Raw genomic sequence first — 18,673 nt, forward strand, 5'->3', positions numbered from 1 at the left:
ATTTCTTTATTACTTATACAGCATTCTGCCTGCATGGATGGCCACACACCAGAAGACTGCACCAGATGGTTGTGAGCCACCATGTGGGTGCTGGGAACTGAACTCCAGACCTTTGGAAGAGCCGGTGCTCCCAACCTCTAAGCCGTCTCTCCAGCCCACCCCTGCCCAATTTTAAAGCTGCTCCCTCAGCCTCTTCCTGGGATCCTTTCTTTCCTCAATGGGAAGGGATCTCCAGGGCAGCTTACCCTCTACAGAAGTATGAGTTTCTCATTACGAACATTCTTTCCATCCTCCAGAACTTTTTGAATTTTTTTTCCCCTCTCCTGTCAAATCAGTGGGGGTGGAACTGGTAGATATACATAGTGCCTGAATGGCTTACTGTACTTGTTCTTTCTTTGCTGTCAATCAATCTATCCATAGAACTGTTTTCCTCTTTAAAGCTGACCTGCTCCTGTCCAGAGGCCTCAACTTGTCCTTCCCTTTTCAGGTCTCTGTGCGCCAACAAACTGGGCTTATTTCCTTTATGTGAGACACAAAGATTTGTCTAGGAATTAATTTAAAATGCTCTAAGATATTCCAAAGATGGCAAACAGAGAAAAAGGACAGCATCTAAGACAGGAGTCCTGGGGGAAGAACAGTGGTGGTAGCTATAGACAGCTTGTGTTAGTAGGATCTGGGCTGAGCACCTGGGTAGCCATAAACTGGTAAGACCTTTGTTGGGGTCAGGAGCCTCTTTGCCCTTCAAGCTTGCAAGGTGGGCATCCTACCAACAGTAAGCCTGATGGGCACCCTCTTTGCAGCAGACACAGAGGCCACACTCGTCGAGGCCAGGACGGTCTTGGCCAAAGAAGGCTCACCCAGCAGAGACAGGATGCAAAGATTGCCTTTCACCTACAGGCTGGAAGGCCTCATGGCCATCACAAAGTTGGAAGTGAGCCACAAGCTGAAGCTGCAGCCCAGGACACAGGGAGGCACCCTTCCCCAGGCAGGGTGGGACCAGGTGTCTGCCCCATCCAAGAGCCGGGCTCTCGGGCTGCTCGAAGACCCCGAAGGGGTGTAGGGACTACATCTGCCTCAAAGGTTCCTCGCCCTGGTGCTCTTGTGCCTGCAACACGTGGCCGAACAAGATTTATCCACTGCCGGGGTACGCCCCCTCGAACCCATGTTGGCTCCAAAAGACCCAAACGGTCCAGGATCCGTCGATGCCACACGCGGGTACCAGGTGAATGCAAAGGGGCCCTGGAACTGGTTTCACATAACCTCAAGTCAGGGCCTTCAGGGATAGCATCTCATGGGGAGGGACTAGGCTCACACTAGGCCAGGCCCAGACAGCCAGGCCCTGAGAGAAGCCAGCAGAAGCCTACACTCGAGGGACACTGTGCTTGAGAAGATGCAGGTCCTGCCTGTCCATGCCACAGCAGTGGGTTCTCCCTACCCCAACCCTACTTAGCGCAACCTCTCATCTCTCCTGGCTGCCTATAGACTCTTGGGTCACCCATGATGTCATCATAGACATTGTGACCCCTGCCCTCTGGAGACATCCCCACATCATGTTTGTATGGGCTCCTGTCTCACACTCCAGCCCACTCCCTGCATGGAGCTTTTCCTGCTGGTAAGGAGGGCGGAGGTAGGGTAACCCTCTTCATCCCCACTGTAGTCTCCATACTACCTGGACTCTGCCTGACTTAAAGCTGGTGGTAACTGCCTCCTTTTTTGGGTGTAATGACCCTCAGACCTCCTGCTCAGGTCCATGTTGGGGTAAAGAGAGGTCCAGAGTGGCTGAATTAGTTCCCAGCAGCTGCTGGCATTGGCTGGGCTCAGGCAGATAGGATGGGTACCTCCCTATTCCCCCCCCTGATACCACTGGTCTCCAGGCTGGTCCCATGAAAAACGGATGGGGAGCAGTGTCGAGGAGGGGCTCCGGCCTGAGCTGAGTCAGCTGGACCAAGATGCAGGTGGGGCTGCTGGCAGCTGGGAGGGGCAGAAAAAAAAAAACCCTAGTGAGCCAGAAGCCTGGGCCTCTGACCACCTACCTGCCCACAGACCTCCTGGAGGAAGAAGCTGTCGGACTCCCAGTGACCTCGCTGGAGGGGGCCCTGATGGAAGGGGACAAGCAACCTACTCCTGGTCAAGGTCCTTTCTTCTACATCGGAGGCACTAATGGAGCATCAATGTGAGTGGGGTCTGGGCAGCCTGGTCTGCATTCCCACCCCATCCTGGTTCTAGCCCAAGATGCTGCTCTAAGCAGCCACTCCTGCCCTGCCTTCCTCAGGGAATCCCAAGTCCCCCAGTGTTACTATTGCCTTCTACCCCACAGAATCAGCCACTACTGTGAGAGCAAGGGCTGGCAACGCACTCAGGACAGCCGCTGTGAGGACTACAAGCTAAAGTGGTGCGAGATCAAGTGCAGGGACAACTACTGCAGCTTCCGAGAAGGTAGGGCAGATTCCCTGAAGCGAGGGGCTGCGGCACAGCCTCAAGGCGCCACCCACGGAACCCTTTTTGTCTCACCAGGCCAGCAGTTGCTGTTCCAGCTGCCTAACAACAAGCTGCTTACTACCAAGATCGGGTTGCTCAGTGCTCTGAGGGAGCATGCACGCACTTTGAGCAAAGCCAGGCTGCTGCCCAGTACCCAAGCCAAGTGAGCCCACCTTGCCCAGTCCCAGAGGCACACTCACTTCTGCCTCAATCTGTCTTCTAGAACCATTTTCCCCATTCCATAAACTCACCACTTCATCTGCAGCTCCTCAGCATTCACCATCCTACCCAAGAGGTCAGCCGGTTACCAGACCTAACCACTCTCCTTCACATGTTCCATTTGTCTCCCCACTGAGCTTCCCGTCTGCCTCCACTCCAGGGCATATCCACCATTCCCTAGATGTTTACTCTATGCCCACAATAGATGGCCCCCAGCAACGGCCATCCATTGCTCCCATCCACTCTGCCAACACTTCACTCCTACTAGTCCTTATCCATCCAGCCATGTCCATCCGATTTCCTCTACCCCCACCACACAGCCAAGCTGGATTACTCCTGGTTCACTGGTTACTTGCCCAGCCATTCTCTCACCCAAACATTTATTTAGAGATCTATCTACTGATCCAACCAACTGCTCACCATCTGCCCCTCAAGGCAGCATTTAGATCATAGCCGTCCATGACACCCTCTGGACAGCTGTGTGTCCAGCTGTCCACTGCCTACTTCTATCAGCAACTCAGAGCCATTCTCCTAAGGCATCCATCCACCTCCCTCTATTGCCCATCTGTACTCCCACTCTGCATATCCCACCCACAACTCCAAACATGCTGGAGATAGCTACTCACACAGGGTTTATATCCCTTTGGGCTGCATATTTGGAAAGGATATACCAGCCCTTGAGGAACTTACATAGACCAGCCCCCGATGCCTTGGGCACAGAGGTAGACAGCGGGGAGAGAGCGGAACTATGACCTGGTGATCGGTGAAAGGCAGTTTGGAAGCTCAGATATATACTGACTATGGTTCTATGCCAGGTACTATCTTGGCACTGGAAACCAATCCACATAGAAGAGAGCAATTGGAAGAGAGAAAGCAGCGAGATGAGACAAAGAAACCACAGTGGGGTTGGCAGCCAGAAGGCTGGCTGCTGCAGTGAAGCTGAAAGTATGAGATGATAAAAGAATGTTTTATGAGGGCACAGTGTGAGCAAAGGCCTTGCAAAGGAACTAGCCGAGAAGGCTGAGGCCTTAAAACAGTAAACGCCCCTTTCAGCTAGTCTACAGGTCAGACTACCAGATTGCTGGTCAGGTCTGAGGCAGAGAACTCCCCATGTCTTTACCTCCTTGCTCTCCCAAGGGTCCTGAAAATGGAAGAGTTTTTTCCAGAGACTTATCGACTGGACATCAGGGATGAGAGACAGACATTCTTCACTCTATTTGATGGTGAGAGGCCCCTGAGTAGGACCAGGCATGCTAGAAGGGTAGACAAGATCAAGTTTGGACTCTAGCAGGGTGGGGCAGGGCCAGACCTGGAAATGGTGAAATAGTTCTTAAGAGAAAAAGTGAAGCCAGGGCTTGGGGCCTGGTGGTTTCTGATGTTGAGGGGTGGGGGAAAGGAAGGCGGTGGCCTTAGTTAGAGGTAATGGGTGTGGCAGAGCAAGGACCTTAGCTGGATCATGGGTATGATCAAGGTGAGACAAAGGAATAGCCCTCTAACCTGGAGCAAGGCAGTGAAATCAGGGTAGGATCAGGGTTGGAACCAGCTAAGGCTGGTTGGAGTGGTCAGGGCTGAGGGGAAATGTAGGCTTAGGTTTTTCAGGAAAGGTTAGTGAAAGGGAAGGTCAAGGGTGGGGTATGGTTAGGACCAGGGCGGGGTGAGGGGTGGGAGGGGCAAGGAGGACTCAGGGCCAGAGGCTTAGGGGTCACTCCCTGCAGAAACCCAGATATGGATCTGCAAGCCCACGGCCTCCAACCAGGGAAAGGGCATCTTTCTGATCAGGAACCAGGAGGAGGTTGCTGCCCTGCAGGCCAAGACCCAGAGCATTGAGGACGACCCCATCTACCGCAAGATGCCCTTCCGTGCACCTCAGGCGCGGGTGGTGCAGAGGTGTGGGCATGGATGCCAGGAAGGGCCTGGGTCTCAGCAGGGACAAAGCAGACTGGCTGGTGCCTGTGAACACTGGAGATAGTCAGCAGTGCTGCAGAGAAGCCCTTGGCCATAGCCGGCTTCAGCACCGCCAACACCCAACCAACCTGCCTCGAGCAGCTTATATCTAGCCCCATAGCCTGTTCAGGGGAGGTGTCATGCTTTGCTAGAGTAGCAGACAAGAGTGCTCATAAGCACAGGCTCTAGGGAGGGGTAGTCAAGGAGGGCTTGGTCCCTTTGTCCTCTGTCCTGCAGCTGTCCTCTACTCTCCAGCCCAGCCAGCCGGTTAAAGCCTATCTGCAACACAGAGCTGACCAATGGCTCATCTGCCTACAGTGAGGTCCAGAACCTCAGTTTCACCTGGGACTAGGAGGAAAAATTCAGTTCATCCTTAGAAAGATCCCAGGAGAGCCTTACCCTCTGCCAATAAGGACCTTTTCTCTGGCCACAGCTGCTGTCTGCTGCCTGTCCTCTTCCATGTGGCCTTCCCAGTCATGCTCTCCCTACCTTAAGTCTTGAAGACCTGAACTGTCCTACTTGGAATGCCCTTTCCCGAGATGAAAGCCATTCATCATTCACAGTCCAATGTCAACCTTTCTCCTCCAGACAATCCTCCCTACCACAGGGGCCCAATCTGCTCCCATAAGCTTCCTAGTAAGAGCTGCACCTTAAGGTGGCCCAGACACTTGAAAATGGATAAAGATTTGGTTATGAGACCCTCTTCCTAATTCCTCTGACCAGTTCAGAGGCCTCTAATGGTTGACAATATTCAGGCAGTGGAAATGCCTGAGATAGGTGGGAGGTAATGAGGAAATGGTCTTTGTGGGATGACAGATCTAGGCCAACTGGGCTAAGCCACTCAGCATCAGGTACCCTGTGGTACCCCCTAGATATGTCCAGAACCCGCTGCTGCTAGACGGAAAGAAGTTTGACGTGCGCTCCTACCTGCTCATCGCCTGTGCCATGCCCTACATGGTCTTTTTTGGCCATGGCTATGCCCGTCTCACCCTCAGCCTGTATGATCCTCATTCCAGTGACCTCAGTGGTCACTTGACCAACCAGGTAAGAAACCCCTTATAGACACTCTTTTCATACAGGTATGAATGAGCTAAAACTAAAAAGACTCACTGTGTGGGAACACAGAGAAAAGGTCTAGTTATAGACTTGCCTGCCCAGGCTTTGAAGTAGCAGCTACTTCCTTGTGCCCTAGAGACTCGGGTGTCCTACAGAAAGAAGTACCTTAGAGCCTAAATCCTTGACTCAGCTGCTATTGGTGTGTTGATCAAATGCCCAAGGGAGTGTCTGGAACAAGGGATTCCTTGTTCAGGATCTGTGGGAATTTGCTGACTGGAACATCTCAAGGCCTAAAGGTGTATGCACAAGGGTTTCATAGCAGTTCTCATGGGAGATGGTAACCTCTGAGGGTCAGAGGTTAGGGTAAAGCCTTCATACGTCCCTTCAGAGGTGACCTGTAGGTTCTGCTTTTGCTGTAGTTCATGCAGAAGAAGAGTCCCCTGTACATGTTGCTGAAAGAAGGCACTGTGTGGAGCATGGAGCACCTCAACCGATACATCAATGACAAGTTTAGGAAGACCAAGGGCCTCCCCAGAGATTGGGTCTTCACCACCTTCACGGTCAGTCTGGCTTTGAGTTGGGTTCTGTGTGCATATTGCCCACATGGGCTAGGCACGTGGCTTTCATGATTCATGAAAGCATGTAGTTGTACTGAAGCCATGACTAATTGCTTCCAGGTGTAATTTTTTAATATCAAGTTGATAAGGCAAAAGTAGTATTTCTTCTGATTAAAAAAAGAAAGGCTCACAAATTCCCTTCTCTCCCTAGTGTGTTAAGAATTTTTAGGAGGTCCCCCCTATCAGTGGACTTGGAAAGGGGCATGGTGGAGATGAGGGAGGGAGGGAGGGACTGGGAGGGAATGAGGGATCGGGACACGGCTGGGATACAGAGTTAATAAAATGTAATTGATAAAAAATAAAAAATAAATAAAAATAAATAAATAAATAAATAAAATTCATTTTTAAAGAAAAAAAGAATTTTTAAGGGTGGGATGCTGAGTAATGTAAAATGCTATTCCTGTACAAATTAAGATGATTGCATGTTCTTTTTTCCTTTATTCTATTCATGTGCTTTGCATTGATTAGCTTTCACTACTCTTACATTCATGGGATAAATCCTAAGTGGTGGCAGTATAATTCAAATATACTTCTGAGTTTTATTTTATTATATTTAATTAAGTATTTTTGTGTCTATGCTCATAAGTAATACTGGCCTATGGCCTTTCTTTAGTATTTTATCTGATTTTGATACCAAAATGTATTATTTCCCTTTTACTACATAATATATCTAAAATAATCAACTTATTTGTAGAAAAGGTTTATTCTGGTTCACAATTTTAGAGGCTTGATGCTTATCTGAAGAGGTTTGATTAAGTTGATACATGAGATGAGCAGGCCACATCATCTCACTCCTATGATGGTCTGCCCTGCTCGGATTTGAGAGACTTTAGATGGAAACCTCTGAAACTATAAAGCAAAAATCTTTCCTCTATGAAAGTAATTCTCTCAGCTGTTTGTTACAGTGAGAAAAACAAAAACGGACACACTCTGTGAAGCAGCCTGGACTTCCCTTTGTGGGAAGGTTTGTCACTAACACTGCCTTACTACTCTCCTTAACCTCATTTGATTGGTGCCTGTTAAGACTTTCTATTCTTAGCTGGGCAAGGTTGTGCACACCCCTGATCCCAGCACTCAGGGAGGCAGAGGCAGGTGGAGCTCTGAGTTTGAAGCCAGTCTTGTCTATATAGTTCCAGGCCAATAAAAATCACATGGGGAACTGGGTATTGGTGGCACATACCTTTAATCCCAGTGCTCAGGAGGCAGAAGCAGGCAGATCTCTGTGAGTTTGAGACCAGCCTGGTCTACAGAATGAGTTCCAAGCCAGCCAGATCTTAAAAAACAAACAAAAAACAACAACAACAACAACAGACAAACAAACAAAAACCCAACCAAACAAAAAGAGAAACCCTATCTTAAAAAACAAAAGAAGTTACATGGTGAGGCCCACCAGACGATATGGGTGGTGGGGGAGAGAGAAAAAGAGCAACAAGAGGAGGAAAGAGAAAGCCAGGAGCCAGGTGGGGTAGCACAAAGCCTATAATCCTACCATTTGGGAGGCAGAGCATTAAGAACTCAAGGTCAAGCTGGGCACAGTGACACACGCCTGTAATCCTAGTGCTCTGGGAAGCAGAAGCCAGCCTGTCTACAAAGAGAGTCCAGGACAGCCAAGACTACACAGAGAAACTCTGTCTCTTGAAAAAAAAAAAAAAAAAAACACAACCAAACAAAAAACCTCAAGGTCATCTTAACAAAGAATTCAGAGATAGCCTGGTCTACGTAAGATCCACTCAGAATAAACAAGTGCAGAGGCTAGGGTGATGCTCAGTAGCATGCATAAGTCTCTTAGGTTTCAGCCTACTAAACAGAAAAAGTAACAATGAATGAAAACTCTTCATCCCGGGATGTACTGTATCTTAAAAATGTTCTTGGGGAGCTGAGGAGATAGTGGTTAAGAGCACTTTCTCTGTCTCTAAGGGTAAGTTCAAATCTCCTCTGGAGAAACACTCACTCTTAACCACAGAGCCACCTCTTAAGCCCCAAGATCTGTGCTTTTTCTTTTTTTCTTTTCTTTTTCTTTAAGAATTGTAATTACTGTATTTTTCTACTCCAGAAATTCTAGTCAATTTCCTTTTATACCTTGTATTGCTTTAAATTTTTAATCACATTTTAAAACTTTTATTAGAGGGGGCTGGAGAGATGGCTCAGAGGTTAAGAGCACTGGCTGTACTTCCAACGGTTCTGAGTTCAATTCCCAGCAACCACATAGTGGCTCAGAACCATCTATAATGAGATCTGGTGCCCTCTTCTGGCATGCAGGCACAATGCAGGCAGAATACTGTATAAATTAAAAAAAAATTTTTTTCTTAGAGGGTGCATGTGCCATGGGCACATGCCATGCATATTTGCAGAGGTCAGAGAACAACATATGGGAGCCATTTCTTTTTCTATTACGTAGGTCCCAGGGTTAGGCTTAGCATCAGGGACTTTAACCAATGGCCCTCTTAATGGCCTCTGTAATTCGTATCTCTTCATTGATATTTTGTTTGATTGAGATATCATCCTCAGCTTTCCGTTGGTGTTTTCTAAAGTAGCATTTCATCAAACTTCCAAACTTATGAAAACTAATACAATTATTTGTAAATTAGTCGTGTTCTGCTATTTCTGATACTGAGATATATTTTTCAAGATTTTTACTGAGGTGAAAAATAATGGAATGAAACTAACTGGGCAACTTGAAATGCTTTTTTTATTATTATTTTTTGAGACTGGGTCTTTCTGTAGCTTTGGCTGTTATGGACTCAATTTGTAGACCAGGCTGGCCTCAAACTCACAGAGATCCACCTGCTTCTGCCTCCCTCACTGCTGGGATTACAGGCATGAGCCACCATGCTCTCTATTCTTACCAGCATTTTCTATGTTCTAGTTTTCTGTGTCTCCTGCTGTGAGTTCTAATTGTCTTCATTTCTGTATCTCTTAGTGCCGGTGTCACAGTAGAAGCTCCATGGTTTTGCTGAATGGACTTCTGACTGTGACTGAGCGTGTGGAAGTGTGGGCAGTTAAAACTGCAGATGAGGGTGAGAGTGCAGATGAGGTGTGAGTGGTTGTTCAAGCCTAGGAGATTTCATCACGGCCAACAGGTGACAGCCAGGATTCCTCCCTGCTTCACCCACAGAAGCGGATGCAGCAGATCATGGCCCACTGCTTCCTGGCTGTCAAGTCCAAGCTGGAGTGCAAGCTGGGTTACTTTGACCTCATTGGCTGTGATTTCCTGATTGATGAGAACTTCAAGGTGCTGTCTTGGGAAGATGAGGTCTGGTAGGCAGGTGCAGGAGGGAGGGCCCATTTGTATGTTGACCACATAAGCGGACCCAATGGGTGGACTCAGCCATAGGTTTGGATTTGTCCATAAAGCTCATCTCCTACTGGAACTGAGCAGCTCTCAAGATCAGTCTTCACCTTGAGCAAATGGGGAACAAAGCCATGGAAAGATACAATCTGCCCAGAATCACATGGCTTAATAGGGATCAGAGTCTAGCTTCTGACTGGCCAACTGGCTGTAGGTGAGTAGAGAGAGATGCTGACTATTGTCTGCCTCAGGTGTGGCTGCTGGAGATGAACTCCAACCCTGCCCTACATACCAATTGTGAAGTCCTGAAGGAGGTGATCCCTGGAGTGGTTATGGAAACCTTGGGTGAGCTCTAGGCAGTCCCATATCACAACTTTTCCATATTCTTTTCCGTTTCTGGGGACCTCATCCTACTTGCCCCCAAGTTCAGACTCCACAAGCCTGGCTTTCCAAGGCTCCACAATCTGCATGTCAGCCAAGCCCTCTGTTCTAAGTTTTCTGTCACCTTACCCGCCTACATCCAATCCCTTACAGACCCCTCTCCTCCTCCCTTGTTTCCAGACATGCTGATCCCCCTCCTCCCTCCCCTGGCCCCTGAGGCCCTCCCGCTCCAAATTGCCCTCTCACCTTCTCATTCTCCTGCCTCCCCACAGACCTGGCTCTTGAGACCTGCCAAAAGAGCTTGCATAGTCAGAAGATGCTGCCTCTGCTGTCACAGCGTCGCTTTGTGCTCCTTTACAATGGCGAGACTACAGACTTGTGGCCACGCTTGGGGGGCTCGCGCCCCCTTGCCCGCCTGCCTCCACTTCCTCCCCGGCCCTCCTGTGAGGTCGCACCCTCTGTGCTGTCCACAGCACGTGCCGCCGCAGACCGGCCTGGAGCACGCAAGTCGATGCCTTCCAGAGGCGCTCTCACATGCACCTCCCGCAAATCACGGCAGCCTGACTCAGGCAGTGGTTCTGTAGCAGAGTCCGAGCCCTCTCTATGTTCTAGGCCCACGGAAGGCAGCAGGAACGCAGCCGGGGAACCTTCCCTGGGGCCGCCCGATGAAGAGCGCGAGGAGGAACAGAGGAGCACGAGCCATCGGGGCTCCTAGCCGCCGCAAGTATCCACGGCCCGTGCCCTCTTCGGGACCTATAAAAGCTACTTTGTGACAAATGCGGCCTCCAGAAGCGGGTCCCACACGGGCGCCCTAAGCCTTTCTGTCCCTTTTCCTCTCCTTGCTCCTTGGTTGCCCTTAGGGGAAGAAGAGGGAACTGCATGCAGAATGGGAGTGAGTCCTTCAGGAAGGGGAAATCTCCACTGGCCCCTTTTTCCTTCTCTGGGGCAGCCCACCAAATCCTGGGTCCCCCACTTCTGGCCTCTGGTAGTCATCCTGTAGGATCCTCCTGAAACTCCATGGCCTCCATAGGCCTGGCAGTGGGGCCCACCCACTGTTCAGAGGAGTTCCCAAGAAAGGCCTTGGCTACACATGGAACTCCGGAAGACTTACCCTGTCCTATTACTGTTCTGATGCAGAGCTGGGGTTCATCATCCTGCCCAACAGCTTTCTTCTGGCCTTTCAGACACTTTGTGGAGGGTCTGTAGCCTATAGCCCCTACTTCCCTACAAACTGCCCTGGAATTTATCAGGGATTCGAGGCACGCACGGAGAAGTTGGCCATGACAGGGCAGTTCCCAGGAAGGATGATGCTAAGCTGGCATTGATGGTGGTTGCTCTCCCTAATGCACTGGGGTTTGAAAGAACACGGACCACCTTAAACCTCTGAGTTGTCCACATCTTACAACAAAGTGGCCAGGACCCTCTCAATCCCACCCTTACAAAACTCCAAATACAACCTCCCACAGACTTCCAGAAGGCCCTGCCCAACTTGAATCCTCTCTTGCATATCCAAGGTGGCAGAGTCCTCTTTGTCGCCCTCCCTTCTTACCTTTTATTGGTACCAAACATCAAGCCTAGCTCTACCACATGTGGAAGGAGTGTCAGACTAGTCCCCTCAGCTGCTAAGAAAACCTTCCTGGCACAACAGTCTCCAACTGTGGCATGGTTTCTAGGATGCAATGGCTGGCCCACCGCTAGAGGGCTCTGTCTACCACTGTTCCGCTGACCAGCATACAGGACCGTTCTGTGCAGGAACCCTTTAACAAGACTCAAAGAGGTAACCCAAGGTGCTCAGGTCCCAGAGGACCGATCATGGAGACCCTGCTTTAGCTCACAAACGCCCACAGCTCTCCACCCCTCCACGACCCTTCTCCATTCAGACTCCCTATTCAGCCCCTGATGTTCTAGCCTTCCGACTTCCTGCTGTGGCCCAGAGCATAAGGTACAAGGTGCAGTGTAAGCACATTCTTGTCCTTATGTGACCAAGTCAGGTGTCTCCTATAGCAGTCTGTGGTTCCTCTTGGAAAGAGCCTGCTCCTGGCCCGTGGGTCTCTGGATATTTGAAGCTCGCTAAAGCTAGGAAAATGAAGACCAGTCTCCCCAGGCCCTAAGTACCTAGGTCTTGGTGAATCCACACCTATTATTGTAGTCACGGCCACATTTCTGCTGGCTAAATAGCCACATCCCTTGGGACCATCTGTTGACATTATCAACTTGCGCCACCTCCAATTTGTTTCCCATAACCTCTCCCCTTCCTCACAGTTCCCTCCCCGATCAAGTCAGAGCTGTGTCCTTTGATGGCATCACCAGTGTCATAAATATTTCTGCTCTCAGCTGCCACATAGACCTGCAGCCCTACCCCCACCCCTGCAGGGAGTCATCTCAAGATGGCAGCAGAGGTGATAAAGTTCTTATGAGGAAACTGCTTCCACTGCTGGGGACATGGAACCTCTCCCAGGACCCTGATGTGATAAATGCTGGCTGTAGCCTGTGCTATCCAAGCAGAGCTTCTGCCAACCACAGGCTCCCAAAGGGCTTGGGTTGTCTGCTCCCTTTCCTTCCTGGAGGCTGCAGAGCATGGCAGTGAATAAATGTTTCAGAGACCTCCTGATGGTCACCCAGCCCACAGGAGTGACGGCCCCATCTACCCACCTCTAGATCTTCCTCAGCCCCTTACAATCCACATGTAAGTCCTCCAGAGCCCTGAGCTTAGGACACATAAAGCCTTGGCAGGAGAGGGGCTGAAGGTCATCTAGCCACCTGACTGATTCAAGGTATTTTCTAATCAAATAATATGACAGGATCAGGGTTTGGGAAGCTGGATGATGTCATCAAGACTGGTCTGGTCTTACAGACCAACTGATTGCCACTGGGGTTAGTGACCCCAGAATAGAGCTTCTGATAGCTTAATGTTCTTATCCACCCTTCTGTCTCAACTCCTTCCCTCTTCTCCTAGGAGGGAATCCTGAGGCCCTGCTGTCAGGGAGTTAAAAAGTTTCTTCTACCATCAGAAGATATGGGGAATTGAGCTGCTCACAACTGTGACCCCAGCACCCTCTACCTCCTATTGTCCCTGCAGCCAGTATAGACCTTTACCCCACACATACTAAAGCTTCCCTCAGCCAGGGTCTAGAGTTTTCTGGGCATCTTAGTTTCAGCCAAAGAAGAGTGGGACATCCTAAATACCTTGCCCACTCCAGTCCCTTCCATCTAAGAAGGGACAGAACAGTCAGTGCCTGGTCTTCGGAAAAGCATTCCAATTCATGGATTTTCTTGGGAAGATGCGCTTCTTTACACAGAGGCTAGAGGCTGCCTAAGGGACAGTCCCTGGGATATGACCCCAGCCCAGTAGAGGGAAGACCTACAGGCTGAGGTACTGCATGGTCAGTGAGAGCATACCTCAGAAGCTATGGATCGTCATTGCCCATCTAGAGCCTAGAGTTGAGGGAAGGGTTATCCAGCTGTAAAAAGGAAAAGGCATTTCACTTCCCATAATACAGATTACTTTGTCAAGCTGAGGTATGTCTCACACTGAGTAAATGATAGGTTCTCTCTGAGCAAGATAAGAGGGTGGAGGTTGGGGCAGGAGCCACTAGCTGTGGCCGGAAGCATTTCTGGGAACTGACATAGCCTCTGGCCTTTATCTGGCCTTTATCTGAGACTGATAAAATGTGTGTGTCTGTGTGTGTGTGTGATGTGGTTTTCCAGAAGAACTGGAGAGCAGCTGCTGAGGGGTAGGGGTTTCTGGGAATTGCAGTGACGCCTCCCTCCTGCTAGTCTAGGCCAGGCAGAGCCACACCTAACTGTTGTGGCTGCCAGACTTTTCAGGTGGGCAAATGCCAGCCCTACTTCAGAAGGCAGGTCTGGTGTGGGCTCTGCTAGGGTGGTAGGAGACCTCAGCAGAAGGACATTTTCAGGAGCTCCTCTTTCCCACATTCTAGCACCTCTGGATTTCACACCCACCTGCTTGCAGTCGCCTGCTTGCAGTCCCTCCTTGATGACATGCCCTTAGCCTCAGCCTCAGCCCTTGGGACCTGACAGACCCCGCACAGACCACAGTTCTCAGTGGAAATCCCCAGATCTAACTCACAGGCTGACACAGCTCATCTCATGCCCCTGAGGTAGCCATGAGTGGAATGGGGAAAGGGGAGGCGGCTGGCTTAAAGGGTAGAGCAGAGACTACAGCAGTCCTCACCCCACCCTGCAGAATCTCCCTCATCTCTAAACCACACCCATCAGCCACCCACAGGAGTAGTTTCCAACAGATATAGCCTGTGGGTATCTGCACGTCATGCTACTTGGGGATGCCCCACCTGTGCGGCTCCAGTACAACTGCCTATGGCTCAGAACCTAGAGGTGTGGTGTGATGGGCAAGCTGGGAGATGCCCCCGGACCCCACCTCCCTTTCCAGGCTGACTCTAGTCTTTGTAGCTTGTGGCTGACTCCTCACTCACCCAGCAGGGGACAGAAGAGGCAGTTCCAGGCAATGAAGGTGCTGGTACACCACCAAGGGACTTCATGTGGCCCTGAGCTCTTCATATTCTGATCCTAATGTAGTTCTTCATGGTAATTTTTCCATGTCCTTCAGTCTCTCCCAGGAGCTGTGTGTAGATGGGGCTGTTAGCATAAGTTGCAGATCCAACCCTCAATCCTTACTTACCTGATAAGACAGGAGGCCCTGAACAGAAAGATGGGCTGAGGAAGTGCCAGGTATGCAGGTACCTCCCCTCTGGCCTGACACTCCCTGGGCATCCATGCCAAGATGACATTAGATTTCTCTCTCTTCTTTTGAAATAGTCTCACTATGTAGCTCTCTCTGTCCTGGAATTCACTATGTAAACCAAGGTGACCTCAAACTCCTGAGATCTGCCTGCCTTTGCCTCTCAAATGCTGGGATGAAAGGTGTACTACTATGACGTGGCTCTGCATATGAGCAACCCCTCCAACTGCCACAAAACAAAGGGTGCTTCACTGAGAGTGCCTCAGAGCCAAAACCATTCACTTCAGAGAATGTCTCATGCCAGAAATTGCCCAAAATGGAAACTGGCAAAAGCCTAAGTATGAAGCAGTTAGGCTAGGGCAAATGTCTTAAAGTGCTATCAAAACCACAGGCATCCAAAAGGGCAGTAGCCCAAGAACTACCCACTCACTACATGGTTACCTAATATGGTGGGGGGAAGTGATTTGGACAAGAAGCCAAGAGCAGGACTAGGAAGCTAGCTCAGCAGTTAAGAGCATAGGCTACTGTCCCAGAGGACCTAGGTTCAGTTTCCAGCACTTACATAGCGGCTCATAACCATCTATGACTCTTGCTCCAAGAGAGTTACACATGATGCACAGAAACTTACAAGGTATGTACACACACAAAGAAGCAAAGAAGGCACGTACTCAGTATAGATTATCACTTCCTAGAAGCCTCCTTAGCTTGATAGTCACTACTGAGGTTTTGTGGCCAAGGTTAACCTTGACTTGTACCCCTACCACTACCACCAAGAGGAAGCTCTGAGGACAGGCCTCAGATGCCCACTCCCATTAAAAGTTATTTGTGTACATGTGTGTGTGCGCGTGAGGTATTTCACCACATTGCCCATTAAAAGTTATTTGTGTACATGTGTGTGTGCGCGTGAGGTATTTCACCACATTGAGCCCTCCCCATTTTATACCTTGGAAATGACCGTAGGCATAGGATGACAATCGGTGTCTTTAAATGCAGCCCTAGGAAAGCCCTTGCTTTCCTCAGGTTACTAGACAAGTCTTTATTGAAGACCACCAGTACAAAGTCTAAACTCTCGGTGCTCTTGGAGGGCCCAAAATCCCTACTCCAACAGAGCTGGCAAAAGAAGGCAACTATAGGACCTGGTTGTAGTTACCTCTCTTTTTCACAATCAACTGTAACTCACCACTATCAACATCTTACTCCCGCCATTGTCGAGTGGAGCAGGGCCAGGCTCAGGGAAGGAGGCACAGCATAGCCCTTGCTCTCACTAAGGGTAGGTCTGGACAAGTTTTAGAGGGCCTGGCATGGGGTAGAGGAGAAACAGGCCTCATGGCCACCGGTCCCCCAGACGACACTTTTCTTCCATCTGCTCTCCACGCTCCTCCTCAGGGAACTGGAAGCTGCAAGCATCCTCAGCTGGTGGTAACTGCACCTCCAGGGCTGGCTGGGTCTCTGTGGTGAAACAATGGTCAGCAAGTGGCCTGAGGCACATTTTCCCCTTCCCTGGGACACAACTGACCTCGGGGACATATGTGCTGTCTCCTCAGCTGCCATACATGCAGGCCAAGCTGAACTGTGGTTACAAAAAGAATGCACGCTCCCATGGCCAGGAAGATGACAGTCAAATGACTATATTGCTCAGTGGGCAGTGGCTCCGGGATGCACACAGCATTGTGGGTCTTGTTCCCAGGGAACATGGTGAGAAATCCAAACTGGGCACAACTGGGACACAGACACAGACACTGTCAGGCTCGGTTACACAAGCAGCCACACTAGGAGGACTGCTGTTCTCTGAGCCATTTGGTAGATGAATGGAATCTCTTGGGGGTAACTACAAGGGAGGGATAGGAAAGGCTCCCTCAGAACAGGCCTAGGCTACTCATCCAGGACTTACTTGGCCCAAGGTCTGCAGTGGCCCTCACGACCCGCGGAGAAGGTGCCATTGGCACAGTCAACACACTCGAAACCAAACTTAATAGTTCCTGTAGATAGACAGATAGACTGTAGGGGCCACTGAGATTAATGAAGGAGTCAGACTAGGAGTCAGACTATCTATTCACCAGGTCTAATTTCCACAGGACCAGGGCCTTGATAGGCAGTATACCTATTCCAGAACTGGCATGATACATTGGTCCCTATGCAGATGGACAGAACTGGTGGTAAGATATGGCCATAGCCAGAATAACAGTCGAGAGCAGACCAGCATGGGGGCAGTCCCCACAGCCTCTCACAGCAAGCCCTAAAGAGACTTCAGCACCTTCATTATGATGGGGAATCTCAGGCTAACAGGAAGGACTCAGGTACTGAGACCATTTAGGCCCACCTATCCCTTCTAGAATCTAGGATTCAGGTCCTTGTCTACCCAGAAGATATACCCATGAGCCCTGTATGTGCAAGCTTTCTTACACACCTATACATGCTTACTGAGCATCTATATGGCCCTCGAACAAACTCATGGTCAGCTTAGGGACATCTGTGACCTTTAGTAGTCTCCCTCAGACATACCATGAGACTGCACCTTCTGGCCTGGTTGGCAGGGGTGATGCTTGCAGGTCTTACACTGAGGGTCTTCACAATGGTACTCCGGCACAACACATACACACTTTTCTTTAGGACAGACTTCCATGCCTGGGCAAGAATGAGAGCCTTAGCTACTAGGCAGAGCCCCTCTGTCTCCAGAGCTACTACTGGTATGTCAGGTGGCAAGGGTGCTATGCCTCCATTCTTAACACCAATGTAAGACCCTAGGCTTTGTCCAGCTCAGTGTTCATCTCACATGGATGACTGCTATTATATCTACCTTCCACTGTTCCGAAGTTGTGGCTTCATAAGTCCCATTACATGTGGGAGTCACCTGGTTCCTAAGGTTCTTGGGCCAATGCTGCTCCATTCCCACCCTATGTTGTCCTTCAAGGCACTAGGAACACCTCAGAAGCTGCCTTCACTGCTGTCCACATTTCTATCACAGAAACATGGGCCCTCAGAGCTGCCCCTTTCTGTACCAGAGGTGTGGCAGGTTAGGTGCTGAGATATTTTTCTTTGATGGGTCCCCAGACTGCCCTACAGCCACAACTCTGTCACAGACAGTGGACAGGGCAGAGGAGAATGTTGGGACACCAACCCAGACAGAGAGTAGCTTCGTGGCTAAGGTTTGACCTACCTAACAGCCCTGGGATGGTCCTCTTTAACCATGGACCCCAGATCCCTCTTGAGGGAGAAGTTTCCAGCCCCTGTTGCCTCTGCTCCCACATTGCTGATCTTGGACAACTAGCTAGGATAGACCTTCTACCTCTTTCTCAGAGCTCCAGACTCAAGGCTATAGACCCAGAAAGTTTGCCTACCGCTCATGTGTGCACTGTGCCCACCGTCCTTGTGTGAGTGCAGAGAAGGGTGCTGCTGCATATTCTGGCTCCTGCTCCCTTCCTTGCCTTACCTGGAGCACACGGAATGGATGTGCAGCAGCGTTTGTTGGTGCCAGTCCCATGCTGGCAGCTGTCACGGCCACAGCTAGGCTCAACCACACACTCCTGACCTAGGTCCAGCACACAAATCAGTGAGACTCCACACAGCACGGCCCATGCTCCCATAGTGCTTCTCTTCAGTCTTCTTTCTGGGAGCTGATTATAGGAGTCCCCGGTCTGCTACAACATGCCTTGTCTCCGCCTCTGCCTCTGTCCCCACCCCTCAGATTGGGCTCCAGGCCAGCTCCACCCCCAGCTTCCGGTAGGCATCTGTAGTTCTTGTAAAGGCCTTCCATAAAGTGTGAAACAATGCCACCATCTTTCTTAACATCTCCTGAACCCCAAAAAGCTTTTTCCAACTTCAGCATACCCTCCCTGGCTAGACTGCAGAGGAAAAAAAAAATGTCCATTTACACATGCTGCTGCTGCTGCCTGTGGGCACTCTCCATTGTTGTGCAAAACTCCCCCTTTTCTCTTCTACCCCAGGGAGCTCCTCTAGGGTTGGGAAACT

At 50.1% G+C, this 18,673-nt stretch overlaps 2 protein-coding genes across 3 annotated transcripts; one reads left to right on the forward strand and one right to left on the reverse strand.

The window, feature by feature from the left end:
* Window positions 1-1,874: 1,874 nt before the first annotated feature.
* Window positions 1,875-15,594, forward strand: Ttll10 (tubulin tyrosine ligase like 10). Its single transcript, XM_021656104.2, is given in 11 exon segments — window positions 1,875-1,971; window positions 1,973-2,173; window positions 2,318-2,436; window positions 2,515-2,641; window positions 3,835-3,920; window positions 4,413-4,584; window positions 5,514-5,685; window positions 6,117-6,257; window positions 9,430-9,546; window positions 9,855-9,948; window positions 10,257-15,594. Coding segments are annotated over 11 exon segments (1,749 nt in total). The 5' UTR covers window positions 1,875-1,894; the 3' UTR covers window positions 10,700-15,594.
* Window positions 15,595-15,672: 78 nt separating this feature from the next.
* On the reverse strand, window positions 15,673-18,346 carry Tnfrsf18 (TNF receptor superfamily member 18). Of its 2 annotated transcripts, none has more exons than XM_060378879.1 (5): window positions 18,135-18,346; window positions 17,207-17,329; window positions 16,596-16,683; window positions 16,217-16,423; window positions 15,673-16,153 (listed from the first exon to the last, which is right to left on the reverse strand). In XM_060378879.1, the coding sequence occupies exons 1-5, from the start codon at window positions 18,286-18,288 to the stop codon at window positions 16,114-16,116; spliced, it is 612 nt and encodes a 203-aa protein (XP_060234862.1). In that variant the 5' UTR covers window positions 18,289-18,346; the 3' UTR covers window positions 15,673-16,113. The 2 variants fall into 2 exon arrangements, with proteins under 2 accessions (XP_060234862.1, XP_021512287.1); XM_021656612.2 differs by having other exon boundaries at window positions 16,221-16,423; window positions 18,135-18,345.
* Window positions 18,347-18,673: the final 327 nt, after the last annotated feature.

Source organism: Meriones unguiculatus, chromosome 3 (genome assembly GCF_030254825.1).
Source record: "Meriones unguiculatus strain TT.TT164.6M chromosome 3, Bangor_MerUng_6.1, whole genome shotgun sequence".
NCBI classification, from domain to species: Eukaryota; Metazoa; Chordata; class Mammalia; order Rodentia; family Muridae; genus Meriones; species Meriones unguiculatus.